Genomic DNA, 14433 nt, shown 5'->3' with positions numbered 1-14433 from the left:
GACTGGCATTCAAGCAGTATATACCAAGCAAGAGGAAACGCTTTGGTATAAAACTGTTTGTACTCTGTGACTGTGACAGTGGCCTGGTGTTGGATATTGTTGTATACACGGAAAGAAAAACATTGAAAGATACCAAGATGTTATTGGGTATCTCAGGTGACGTAGTGAGAAACATGATGGCACCTTATCTTGGTAAGGGGCATACATTATATACTGATAACTGGTACACAAGCCCATTACTCAGTGATTTCATCCGAGTGAACAAGACAGATGTGTGTGGCACAGTGCGTTCTAATCGTAAACATATGCCCAGGCTCAACGCAGGTGCTCGTGGTGATGAAGTGCAGGTGTTTACTGCCAATGACATCATGGCATTACGGTGGCATGACAAATGAGATGTCACATTGTTGAAACTATTCACCGTAATGAAATGCAAGACAGTGGCAAAGTTGATCGAGTAACTAATGAACGTACTGTATTCGAAAACCAGTGACAGTGATTGATTATACGCAAAACATGCACTCGGTTGACAAATGTGACATGCAGATTGGTTTTGTTGATTGTGTTCGTAGGAGTTACAAGTGGTACATGAAACTTTTCTTCCATCTCATGGACATTTCAATGATCAATGCATATAATATGTACCAAATAAAGACTGGCAACAGACCACCGTATGGTGAATTTTGTTTGTCTGTTGTCAGACAACTCATAATGAAGTACCAGGTAAGAACACCTGCTATACAACAAGGTCCTCGAATTACTCAGGATATACCCAAGCGTTTGAGGAGGGAAGGTGATCATTTCATAATACAGCTTCCTTCAACTCAGAAGAAATTTGCTCAGAAGAGATGCATCGTCTGTGCACAAACAAAATGACGGCAACAAAGATGCAAAGACACCCGGTTTATGTGTGAGGAATGTTTACCTGGAGTTTACCTGGAGAGAGTTTCGGGGGTCAATGCCTCTGTGTATGGTGCCTTGTTTCAAGGAGTTCCACAAGCTCCAGCAGTTCTAAAACCATGTCCAGTGATTGTAAATATGTAAATATATGATAGAACATTAGTATTATACAAGATTTGTGCATGTTTATTGTAATAAACAACAGTGGTAAACAATAATATGATAATAACTTTAGTGTGGTTATTGTGTTCAATACAGTGAATTTATATATATATGCATTATATACAGTATTGGTCTCTCAGGCCCCAAATGTTAGTAGGATGTGAAAAAAATTGGAAAAGAAAAGAAAAAACTACAAAAATCGCTAAATAAAGTAATGCGCGTATGTGGAATTCGTCGATGTTGCCGCCACCACATCATTTTTGACAAACTTCTTGGCACTGTATCTTGGTAAGTACTGATCAGAATTTTTTTTTTTGTCTTATTACCTTCACAAAAATATGCTCTTTAATTCTGTAAGAAATTTTTTTTTTTTTTTTTTTTTTCAAAATTTCTTGGACACTGGAGCACCACTTCAGATTTTGGCCTTGGACCCTGAAGGGGTTAAATAACAGATAATAAAAAGAATATCATGCAGTATTAATTAATGAATCAGTGCTAATAAATGCTTACTAGTATCAGCATAACTTATATCTTTTACATCTGCTTTTAATACACAAGCAACAACTCTAATTTTAATAAATGTAAATTCTAACAGGAACTCACTTTTCATCAATTTGAAAAATTTTCTGCTAACATACAATAAAATCTTGTTTACAAGTATAAAAATGTCAGAAGTATGAAATTTATTTGCTTATTATACATAGGTAATAATTGTAATATTGTAAATTGTCAAATGTGAACCTTTTCCCTGTTCACACTTTTCATATGTATAGTATTCACTGATTTTCTTTTTACCTTACTGGCCATCTCCCACATAGGCAGGATAACCCAACACATTCATCATCACTCATTCAACTGATGTCTTGCCAAAAGTGAGATGACATCACAATTCAGATGACTCAACTGCAACATCCTCAACCCTTCTTCAGAATGTAGGCATTGTCCTTCCTAGCTCAAGGACTCAAGTCTGGCTAACTGATGTCCCTGAAACCCTTCATAAATGTTATCTTGCTCATGTTTCAATATGTCAAGTATCAAAAATATTATATCTCCACTCATATCCAATGTACTCACACATGCCTTCTGGATGTTCAAGCCCCTGGGTCTAAAAACCTCTATCACCTCATTTCAACTGTTCCTGGGATTACCCCATATTCCTCCTTCATTTGTTAGGGTATCATATTTTATGTAAATACACTGCTCTTTTCCTATGCAGTACTCGATTTTGTGTATATTATCCTGTTTTTTGTATATTATCCAGTTTATGTATATTATCCTGTTGTTGTAAGGTGTCCTGTTTTTTAATATCATCCTTTTTGGATACAGTATTTTCCTGTATAATATTGCTATTCTTTATATAACTGTAATATTATACTACTATATTTTTAGTAAGCTTACAAGTTTTTTACTTATAATTACTACATCCTAGAACTTTCTCATATAAGTACTTATCTTTATTAGCAGACTTTTTTTTTTTTAACACACTGGCCATTTCCTACCAAGGCAGGTGACCCAAAAAGAAAGAAAAATCCAAAAAGAATGAAAAACCCAAAAAGAAAGAAAAAACTTTCATCATCGTTCAACACTTTTACCATCACTCATACATAATCACTGTCTCTGCAGAGGCACTCAGATATGACAGCTTAGATGTCACTCCAAACAGCCAATATCCCAAACCCCTCCTTTAAAGTGCAGGGATTGTACTTCCCACCTCCAGGACTAAAGTCCGGCTACCCAGTTTCCCTGAATCCCTTCACAAGATATTACCCTGCTCACACTCCAACAGCTCGTCAGGTCCCAAAAAGCATTTGTACCCATTCGCTCCTATCTAACACGCTCACACACGCTTGCTGAAAGCCCACAAAACCTCCTTTACCCCCTCCCTCCAACCTTTCCTAGAATGACCCCTACCCCACCTTCCTTCCACTGCAGATACAGTTTATAAATCTAATACTGTACTGTGCACCACTTATAATACTGAAAGAATACAGCTTTGTTAAATATTCATGATATTTTTTTACCACCAATGTTGAGGAAGACGATGAGGCTCACAGTTTGGTAGTAGAACACTGTCACATAGCTGAAGGATCTGGATTCAGTCCCAGGTGAGTTGAATTATAAGGACAAATCTCCTTACACTTGCTGTCCCTGTTCACCTGACAGCAAATAGGTACCTGGGTGTTAGCTGACTACTGTGGGTCACATCCTTGGGAAGTGGATCCAAGCAAAGTACCCCAATGGAAATAATCCACACTGTGACTTTCTTGGTTTATCCTACATTAATAAACTGAAGGAAAGTTTTTCTATTAAATAATAATAAACTTACCATATTTGACTGGTATTTGTACTTCACAATACACATTTGGTGACTGTGGAGAAGCAGTAATTGTGAGAATGTCTTTCAGTTCTCCAGTTAGTTCAATATTAACTCCATCACACGAGAGACTGGGTAGTCCATAGATGTTAACTAAAGCTCGATCTGCATCAGGGTACTCCTGCAAAAGTATTGCATTCTGTATAGCACTCATACTCTGTATCAATGGTAGTAGCTTTTGAAAAGCTCCTCTATATTATGCAATTTTTCTTAAATCTGACTGAATAAGTGCATCAAGAATTGAATGGCACATACTATGAAGGGGTTTCTAAATGCTGTTCAATTTCGAATGTTCTTTTCAACTGCATTTAACCCTTTAGTGGCTGTCACACAGAACCACATCATTGAGGCCAGGGTCCCTCATAGAGTTTGTCGTGAGCTCAGCTCACTCCAATAACCTGTGAGCTGTAAATTTTGGCATAGATATGAAAGAATGGGTCTGTTGAGCATGCATAGTATAAAAAAATCTCTCCCATGCAGTGCATGATGAGGAAATGCAAAATTTTCACCATGTGTTTGGTTTAAAATAGCATCTATGACATGTTTCCTAGGATGATTTTTATGGTTTTATTGGCTTTCTTGGTATCATTTTACAGAATGGAAGACGTACTACTGAAATAGGGATGATTCTGATTGGTTTCAGTACTGGAAGTAACTTGAAATTGGGCTCAAAGTAGTGGAAATATTCTATTTATGCCAAATTTCCTGAAGACAGGTAAGGTTCCCCTACACTCCCCAGTTTTTCGTGGGTTTTTAAAATGTCTGATTCAATTAGTGGGCCACTGTAAACCATGACCAATCATTCCTGGTTATATTTTATTATCTGGAAAATAAAGTAATTTTTCTATTTTTGTGTGATTATAAATGGAAGGCAAGTGTAATACAGATAAGGCCTGGAGACATAATTAATGAACAGAGGAAATGTTTTAGTGCCAGGAATGTCTACATTGTTTATTTTTCATTCTTTTTTTTTAAAGTGATATTTTTTAAATTTGTGTAACACTGTCCAAATTACAGATTTTTGTGCACTTTATCAGGTAGCTGTAATAGTTTAATAGGCAGTTTCTTATGCTCAATCTATAGAATGGAAGACATACTAGCAAAATAGTTAAGAACTTGGTTGAATGGAGCAATAGAATTGACTTAAAGTACGACTCAAAGTGGGTGAAATCACCAATGTCTAAACTGTGCCCAGATCACTAACTTAACGCCTGCGTAATTCTGAAAGTTTTCCATTAAATTTCGTAATTTTGCTTGGTATGCAATGCTCTCACTTCACACACTAAGTGTCCTTGGTTTGATCCCCAAAACATTCGGCGTATTTCCTTACAACTGTTGTGCCGTTCACCTAGCAAGCAACTAGGTACCTGGGTGTTAGTTGACTGGTGTGGATCACATCCTGCAGACAAGATTGAAGACCCCAATGGAAGTAAGACAGACAGTCCCTTGATGACACACTGCCTTTCTTGGGTTATCCTGGGTGACTAACCCTCTAGGGTTAAAAATCTGAACAAAAATTTTATCTTACTATTTCAGATTTTTTTTTTAAGTGGACACTGGAAGCAATATTAATTCTGGGGGTCTGGACAGTGAAAGGGTTAACAAAATTTGCACTGTATGTATAAGGGACTTTTATATAAAAGTACGTATATTTAATATGGATTTTTTTTTTTGTAAGAATAAATAAAAACAGTACAGTATCTATTTACACATAGCACAGAACTGTACTGTAAAACAGGTAAGGTACTCTCTCAATTGTTTGCATGCACTAGCTATACAAGCAATTAACACAGTGTACAAGTACGTTAATACTGACAGATTGTGGGAATTGACACATCTACAATCAAGACATTCAAGATGTTTTCCTAATGATGGCTTTTTCAGTCCTAATACAGACAGCTAAAAAACAGTATATATAGCAGAGATATGTCAAGGACCAACACTCAATATTTACATGTTTTTACTGATTTATGTAACCTAACCTAACTTGACCTATAAATTGATCACTACCTGACTACAATGTAAATAGCTTTTAAGAAATTGTTCACTGTCTAGTATAAGTATAATGCCTTGCCCATGCCCATATTACATCTCTCTGCACTTTTTTACACTGAAATTCATAGCTACACCCTAAAAAATAAAAGTTTATACAATAATTGGTAAAATATGCAGATTTAATCTAGGAATAAGTAAGTAAGTAAATTTATTCAGGTATACACAAATACAGTTACATAGAATTATCATACATAGCAGCATATGTGTAGAGAACCTAGGATAACCCAAAAAAGTCAGACAGAGTGACTTATTTCCATTGGGGTCCTTTTACCTTATTATTATAATATAAAGGTTATAATATTTTCTTATTATTCTACAATGAAGATAACATCTTATTATCATACTAAAAAGACTATCTACTACACGAGGGTCATTAAGACTATCTACAATACGAGGGTCATTACTAGGGATAAGGTAAAATTTACACGTATTTTAGCTAAAAAATAGAAAATCATTCCCCTCCCTTTCTGTAGCTTCATTCATCAGACACTTTTTGGCAGTCTTCTTGAACTGGTTCATGCTATGACTGGCTTTGGCATGTGCGGGTAGTCTGTTCCATTCCTTTATTGCTGTACAATAAAAGGTGTTTGACGCCTGGCCACTGACTGTGGGTACTACAAAGTTGTGCTCTCTCCCCCTAGTACTATGATTGCTTTGGTTCCCAACCTTGACAAAATTGACAGCAAGATATTCTGGACACTGTTCGTGAGCAATTTTATAAACATGATTTAGCTTCAGTTGTTTTACTCTGTCTTCAACATTCAGCATATCCAACTGCTGTAATTCATCCTGGCCTACATGTTCTCTTGGTCCCAGCCCCAGGATGAATCTTACGATTTTGTTCTGGGTGATTTGCAGTCTATCTTTCAGTTTTTTTGTCAAGGCAGAGTACCATGAAGAGCAAGCGTAATCCATATGGCATTGTATAAGGGCTAGACATAGGGTCCTGCGAGCCTCAGTAGGTAGACACTGTGCTTGTCTATACAGGAACTTCAGTCTGGCATTCGCTTTCTTTACTACACTGTTCCCTATCAATTCTCCTGACATGCATGGGTCAAAGGGGATTCCCAGATATTTTACTGATGAAACCAAAGTGATGGACTCCCCATTACACTGAACATTAAAATTATTTACCCTTCTCAGTTTATGTTTTGTTCCAAAGAGAATGGCTTCAGTTTTCCCCTAGGTGTAATGATAGTTTGTTGTCTACTAACCATTTGCTGCAGGACTCCAGTTCCAGTGTTAAAACATTAGCAATATCTTGTGGGTCTTTACCTGTCACTAACAGAGCACTGTCATCTGCATACAGTAGGAGTTTGCACTTGACACTGATAGGCATATCATTGACATAACATAAGAATAGTAAGGGACCCAGAATACTACCTTGGGGAACTCCACATGTTATCGGCAGGGGTTCTGATTCCGTTTTGTTGATTTTGACTATTTGTCTCCTGTTGCTAAGGTAGGACTTAAACCAGTCTACAGAACCTATACCGATAGCTTGAAGTTTCTTACATAATATATTGTGGTTGACAGTATCGAAGGCCTTTTGCAGGTCTAAGGTTACCATACCTATGAGGTTCCCTTTTGACATTTCAGTTCTCAGGTAATCCATCAGATTAATAAGGGAGGTATCGGTTGAGTAGGATCTTCTAAAGCCCGATTGATAGCTATGGAGAATGCTGTTGTCATTAAGGTACTTAACTACTTGAGAATACACCGCCCTCTCCAGAATTTTAGATATTATACTGAGTATACTAACAGGTCTATAGTTGCTTACATCAGACCTATTATTTTTCTTGAAGATAGGAGTAACTCTGGCCTCCTTGAACCCCTCCGGTACGGTATTAGTGGTGATTGATAGATTTATTATGTGAGCAATAGGGATTGACAGTTCAGAAGCACCATCTTTTAGGAACTTAGACAGGATGTTATCAGGGCCTGTGCTCTTAGTTGGGTTTAACCTGCTTAGTTCTTTTTGAATGAAGTCATGAGATACACTTACTAGTTGACAACTGTTTGGGGTTACCCCTTTATTGGTATAGTATGTTTGAAACTTATCAGAGTCTGTGTTAAAGGTATTTGATGCAGCTGGTAGTTTACTTACTAGTGTTGATGCAACAGATGTGTAGTAGGAATTAAAGCAATTTGCCACCTTAGATGTTTCGTGGCATACCTCATTATCGATAGTGAGTACTATGTTAGACCTATCTACTGGCTTATGGCTATACCCCAACTGTTTTAGTTGTTGCCAGAGCTTTCTGGGGTTATGCTTATACTCTTCAATTTTTGAGCAATAGTGCTTTGCCTTTGCTCCTTTTATAAGCCTCTGTACTCTGTTCCTCACCCTTTGGAATTCATTTAGTGCTGCAATATCCTGTCTGTTTCTTTAAATCTTTTTAGCAGCTGGTCTCTGAATTTCATATTATCTAATATCTCAGTAGTCATCCAGGGTTCAGTTCTTCGTTTAATCCTAACCTCTTTAACTGGTGCAATATTATTAAGAATGGTAGTGAACATTGTTTTGAATTTTTCCCAGGCATCGTTTACGTCCGTGCAACTTGTTATCTCTGTCCAGTCACAATTGTGTAGCCTATTTACCAGTGTTTCTTTACTGTAGTTTCTAGTTGACCTCATTTTTATTGTCCTGTGTAGGCCTATCCTATCCCTAGTGATTTTCCTGGTGCAGTAAATGATGAAATGATCACTAAGACCTGTGGTAATGACGCCTGACTGACTAATGTTCTCAGCGCGGTTGCAAAGTATGTGGTCAATTAGGGTGGCTGAGAACTGTGTGATCCGGGTTGGTTTATTAATTAGTTGGGTGTAGCTATTTAATCCTAGAATTTGCTTATACCTTTTGCATAGCCCGTTATTTTGTTGCTGAAAACAGATATTGAAGTCGCCCAGTATTATTGTTTCGCAATTGCTTTCAACTCCGGACAAGACTCTGGAAAAGTCTTCTAAGAACTGGTCCTGGGTAGGAGGGCGGTAACTAGTTCCTACTAAGATGGGTTTGGTCTTGGGAAGCAGCACTTCAAACCATAGAATCTCCAGTTTATTGTTATTTAAATCAGGTCTTGGGTTGTAAGCTAAGTCATTTCTAATGTAGGCACATACTCCACCACCCTTTCTGTTCCTATCTAAGCGTTTTATATTGTAACCTTCTATTTTGACCTCGTCGTCAGTCACCGTATCATCCAACCAAGATTCAGAGATGGTTATAACTGCCGCCCTAATTTTGTTAGCTAGAATCCTAATCTCTGCCAATTTAGGAAGAAGTGATCTTGCATTGACATGAATAAAGTGAAGGCCTGTTTTCATAAAACAATCATAATCATCAATATATGGCAATGGGCCATTTGTATTAAAATTAGGTAAATCAATGTCATCACTGCTAAAGGGTAACTGTGCCAAAGTGCATTTGTTACACACAAAATGAATTCTGGCACCGTTGCTATAATTGTACATACATCCATCATGCACCCACCCCTTACACATTTTACATAAGGTGCCTTTTCTGTTTTTCATGCGTACTTTAGTACAGTGTATGCATCTGTTTGGTAGTGTTTGAGATAATAATGGCTGTATTGTCTCACATTGACCTATGTATGCATTACATATGGAGTTAAGGTTATCATCCCTAGCTACTAGACCGTCATTATCGCCGTCATTTATCTGTCTGTTTTGCCTCTGCACAATAGTTTGAGGTCCTGGATTAATTTGGATATCACCACTTAAGAGCGCTACAATAAGAGCTGTGTGCCACTGTTTTTATTTGGGTATGCGGTGTTGCCATACCTTGCGGCGATAGTGAGGTTTACTTTTCTGGTAGGATGGCAACTGTTGGGCTTTTACTGTCCAGGGCGCTGTTACTCCATTCACCTTTTCCAACCCCCATGACTGATTTCTTTCTTCATGGAATTGAAGAAGAAATATAAATATAATTATGGCAGCCTGTACCCCTCTAATGCCTGCCATTTTCACTCTTTGCTCTTTTACTCATATACAATAATATTTATTTCTCTTTTCCAGTCCCTAGTACACTTAGTATCTGCTTTAGCAATCACACTGAATTACTAGTAAAATTTCCTCTTCAAAACCCTCTTCACTGCTCACTTTTCCCTTAACTTCACAAAACCCTTACAGTTAACCCCTTATTACACACTCCCCTACCCACCTCACTTCACAGGAAATGCCTTGGCATGATAGTGGCTTTCTTTGCACCTAGTAAATCAATACTGTAATTACACACTGTAAACTACACATAGAAATACTCCTTATAATATGTCAGTCACACGTAAACTATGCAAAGAAATAAAAATTTGAATTTGAATTTGATACTCTAGCAAACATTAAAGCTATCAGGTCAGAATAACTCTTTTTTTTTTTTAATTGGCCCCTGGCCTGGTAGGCAACACTCACTTCACATGCTGAGTGTCTGTGGTTTGATCCCCGCCCGAGTGAAAACATTGGCGTGTTTCCTAATACCTTCTGTCCCTGTTCACCTAGCAAGCAAGTAGGTACCTGGGTGTTAGTTAACTGGTGTTGGTCACATCCTGGGGGAGAAGAGTGAGGACCCCAATGGAAATAAGACAGTCCCTTGTTGACACACAGCCTTTCTTGAGTTATCCTGAGTAGCTAACCCTCTGGGGTTAAGAATCCGAACAAAATCTTATTATTCCTATATATGATAATTGTATTCTGTGCCAGTACCCAAATAAACTTAAATCACTGCCAATGTACTGTAGTAAAACTAGCGAGATGGCCTGAGATTTATCGATGCTTAAAAGTGAGGAGCACTAAAAATCACCAAATAATATATTTACCTGAATACAAGCAGGTTTTATAACAAAATCAACAGTTCCACTTGCATGGAGAACACCAAACCCAGAGTTCACATGTAAGTCCTTACGTTTAAGTCTAACGTAATCGTTAGTCTCATGTGTAAAGATACATCTACATTTAAGCCCTAACAAACGTCCAGGGCCAAAAATATTAACTCGGTGTGATAATCTATATCTTGGAATATGTGTTAAGACTTTTATAAACAGAGTTGAGAAACTCATGTTGTTGCTGTAGAGGTTGTTAAGGGTCACTGAGGCTTTATTGTATCCACCTTCCCAGGAGTTAGTTATTTATTTAGAAATTTAGAAATTTTAGCATACATACAGAGGTACAAAAAAATACAGGTAAGAGCAGCATGCCAAAGCCACTTATATGCATAGCATTACGGGCTGGCTTAAAATTAACTTAAGATTAACTAAGCAATGATGAAATCAGTGATAAGACATTATTGTAAACAGATAACTATAAAGCACAAATGAGTATTACAAAGACAGGTCATATGGTTGCATGCATTGCTGTACATTCAGTAGAATGGAGTATTCTGTTAGGTAGTGTATTTAAAAAAATAACAAAGTTAGATTGGGTCCTAGGTTTAACATTTATGTGATATAATTGTGAGTAACATATAGGATATACAATTTATAAGGTTCAGTTATTCAGTATTTATTTGGTTTTGAGTGAGTAAGTGAACTTTGAGAAGAGACTTGAATTTGTAAACAGGTAGTGTTTCTTTTATATTTACAGGTAATGAATTCCAGATTTTAGGGCCTTTTATGTGCATTGAGTTTTTGCATAGCGTGAGATGGACACGAGGAACATCAAAGAGTGATCTGTGCCTTGTGTTATGGTCATGTGTTCTGTTGAGGTTGGCAAGGAGATGTTTGAGGGGAGGGTTAATATCAGAGTTAAGTGTTCTATGTATGTAATAGGTGCAGTAATAAGTATGGATGTTTTGTATGGTGAGTAGGTTGAGTGTTTTGAATATTGGTGGAGTGTGTTGCCTGTTGTGAGAATTTGTTATCATTCTAGCTGCAGTTAGTTTAATATGTTTATTATGCACCCCATACCCATCCTGTGGGCGGTAGTGAAAAGATTACAAAGTACATAATGGGTCCAGGGACTGGACCCCAAAGTTATGATAGCTGAACTAGTTACAAAGGTAATGAACTCCAGGTAGATCTGGTCACAATCATGACCAGTTACAAAGGTAATAAATCAGCCTCACTACTATACATGGATACAGTTATGAACAAATTACAAAGTAATGAGCCACTGATACGTCCACACCTGATCACAATTGTAATGAGTTATAAATACAAATATTAAGTGGGTCATACACCCACACGAGCGCGCGCGCACACACACACACACGTGGGCGCACGCACAGACATATGCACACGAGCGTACAAATACATGTAGATGCATACACACACACACACACACACACACACACACACACACACACACACACACACACACACACAGGAGCTAGGACTCGACCCCTGCAACCACAAATAGGTGAGTACACACACACACACACACACACACACACACACACACGTAGTGGAGGCAGGAACCATACACAGTTTTAAGACGAGGTTTGATAAAGCTCATGGAGCGGGGAGAGAGAGGGCCTAGTAGCAACCGGTGAAGAGGCGGGGCCAGGAGCTAGGACTCGACCCCTGCAACCACAAATAGGTGAGTACAAATAGGTGAGTACAAGCACACACACACACACACACACACACACACACACACACACACACACACACACACACAGATACCTGTGGGGGCCAGGAGCAGGTGAGCAGGAAGGATAAACCAAGAAGCATAGGGGCCATAACTAGGGAAGGGACTGAAGGAAGGAACACTCCACGGGAAGGAACTAAAACACATCAGAGGATGCAATGGGAGTCACAGTGGGAGGTGGAAAGGGAAAGATCCGTGTTTGTCTATGGGCTAGACGAAGCTAAAGGGGAAACTTATGATGAAAGAAAGCAGGAGGAGAAAAAAGCGATTGAAGATATCATGAAGGTGATAGGCGAGGGGGACATGACCCAGGTGGCAAATTTTCGGAGAATTGGGTGGTTCACAAAGAAAAGGAATCGGCCTCTCAAAGTAATTTTCAAGGCAGAATCAACCCGAACCATGATCCTGCAGGAGAAAGCACGGCTGAGAGGCAAGCAGGAGTTCCGGAGTGTGTACCTCGATCGAGACAGAACACAGGACGAAAGGAAGACAATGAAAGAGAGAGTTCAAAAACGAAAGGAGAAATGGGAGGAAATGAAAAAGGAGAGCAGAATAACCCAGGATCAAATGGAAGGACAAGCGCACCCCCCAGAAACACCTGCAGAAGGACTCCAGCCACGACTCCCCCAAGGCAACTGAACAATCCAAACCAACCATCACACACCGATCCCTCTGTTTCCACCCCCCGCACCACAGTTACAGTATTAGAACAGAAGTTGAAGGTTTGGTACACAAATGCAGATGGATTAACGAATAAACATGAGGAATGGCAAGAAAGAATCAATGAGAAGTCCCCAGACATCATAGCAGTTACAGAAACAAAACTCATGGAGACAATAACAGATGCAATCTTCCCACCAGGATACCAGATCATGAGGAAAGATAGAAGGGGCAGGGGGGGAGGTGGGGTTGCTCTGCTCATAAAAAACAGATGGAAATTCGAGAAAATGGAAGGAATAGATGAGACGGGAGAAAGAGACTACATAGCAGGTACACTTCAGTCTGGGGAACACAAAGTGGTCATTGCAGTGATGTATAATCCACCACAGAACTGCAGGAGGCCAAGAGAGGAATATGAAGAGAGCAATAGAGCAATGGTGGACACACTTGCTGAGGTGGCAAGAAGAGCTCACTCCAGCAGAGCAAAGTTGCTGGTTATGGGGGATTTCAACCACAGGGAGATTGACTGGGAAAACCTGGAGCCACATGGGGGTCCCAAAACATGGAGAGCCAGGATGTTGGATGTGGTGCTGGAAAACCTCATGCACCAACATGTTAAGGACACTACCAGAGTGAGAGGGGAGGATGAACCAGCAAGATTGGACCTTTTGTTCACCCTGGACAGCTCAGATATTGAGGACATCAAGTATGAGAGTCCCCTAGGAGCTAGCGACCACGTGGTTCTGTGCTTTGAATACATAGTAGAGCTGCAAGTGGAGACAATAACAGGAGTTGAATGGGAAAAGCCTGACTATAAAAGAGGGGACTACATAGGGTTGAAGAACTTCCTGCGGGAGGTCCAGTGGGACAGAGAACTGGCAGGAAAGCCAGTAAATGAAATGATGGAATATGTAACAACAAAATGCAAGGAGGCAGTGGAAAGGTTTATTCCCAAGGGCAACAGTAACAACGGGAAGACCAGAACGAGCCCCTGGTTTACCCGACGGTGTAAGGAGGCAAAAACAAAGTGCAATAGAGAATGGAAAAAGTACAGAAGGCAGAGAACACACGAAAATAGGGAGATCAGTCGCAGAGCCAGGAATGAGTACGCACAGGTAAGGAGGGAGGCCCAGCGACAGTATGAAAATGACATAGCATCGAGAATCAAGACTGACCCGAAACTGTTGTATAGCCACATCAGGAGGAAGACAACAGTCAAAGACCAAGTGATCAGATTAAGGACAGAAGGTGGAGAACTCACAAGAAATGATCAGGAGGTATGTGAGGAGCTAAACAGGAGATTTAAGGAAGTTTTTACAGTAGAGACAGGAAGGGCTGTGGGAAGACAGCACAGAAGGGAACATCAAGAGGGAATATACCAACAAGTGTTGGATGACATACGAACAACTGAGGAGGAAGTGAAGAAGCTCTTAAGTGACCTTGACACCTCAAAGGCGATGGGACCGGACAACATCTCCCCCTGGGTCCTTAGGGAAGGAGCAGAGATGCTGTGCGTGCCTCTAACCACAATCTTCAACACATCCCTTGAAACTGGGCAACTACCTGAGAAATGGAAGACAGCTAATGTAGTCCCCATATTTAAGAAAGGAAACAGAAACGAGGCACTAAACTACAGACCTGTGTCTCTGACATGTATTGTGTGCAAAGTCATGGAGAAGATTATC

At 39.3% G+C, this 14433-nt stretch overlaps 1 protein-coding gene across 1 annotated transcript in view; it reads right to left on the bottom strand.

Annotated features, from left to right (window-relative positions):
• Positions 1-10604, bottom strand: part of LOC128688861 (protein FAM185A) — a 43234-nt gene extending 32630 nt beyond the window's left edge. Inside the window, exons 1-2 of the mRNA XM_070085398.1 lie at positions 10321-10604; positions 3389-3557 (exon numbers count right to left, since the gene is read on the bottom strand). Of these exons, the coding sequence (XP_069941499.1) occupies positions 3389-3557; positions 10321-10560 (409 nt within the window). The 5' untranslated portion in view covers positions 10561-10604. The remainder of the gene's footprint in view (positions 1-3388; positions 3558-10320) is intronic.
• Between the last annotated feature and the right edge of the window lie 3829 nt (positions 10605-14433).

This window comes from Cherax quadricarinatus, chromosome 16, assembly GCF_038502225.1.
Source record: "Cherax quadricarinatus isolate ZL_2023a chromosome 16, ASM3850222v1, whole genome shotgun sequence".
NCBI classification, from domain to species: Eukaryota; Metazoa; Arthropoda; class Malacostraca; order Decapoda; family Parastacidae; genus Cherax; species Cherax quadricarinatus.
The sequence above is the reverse complement of the archived record's forward strand: the minus strand, read 5'-3'. Positions and strand labels throughout refer to the sequence as shown.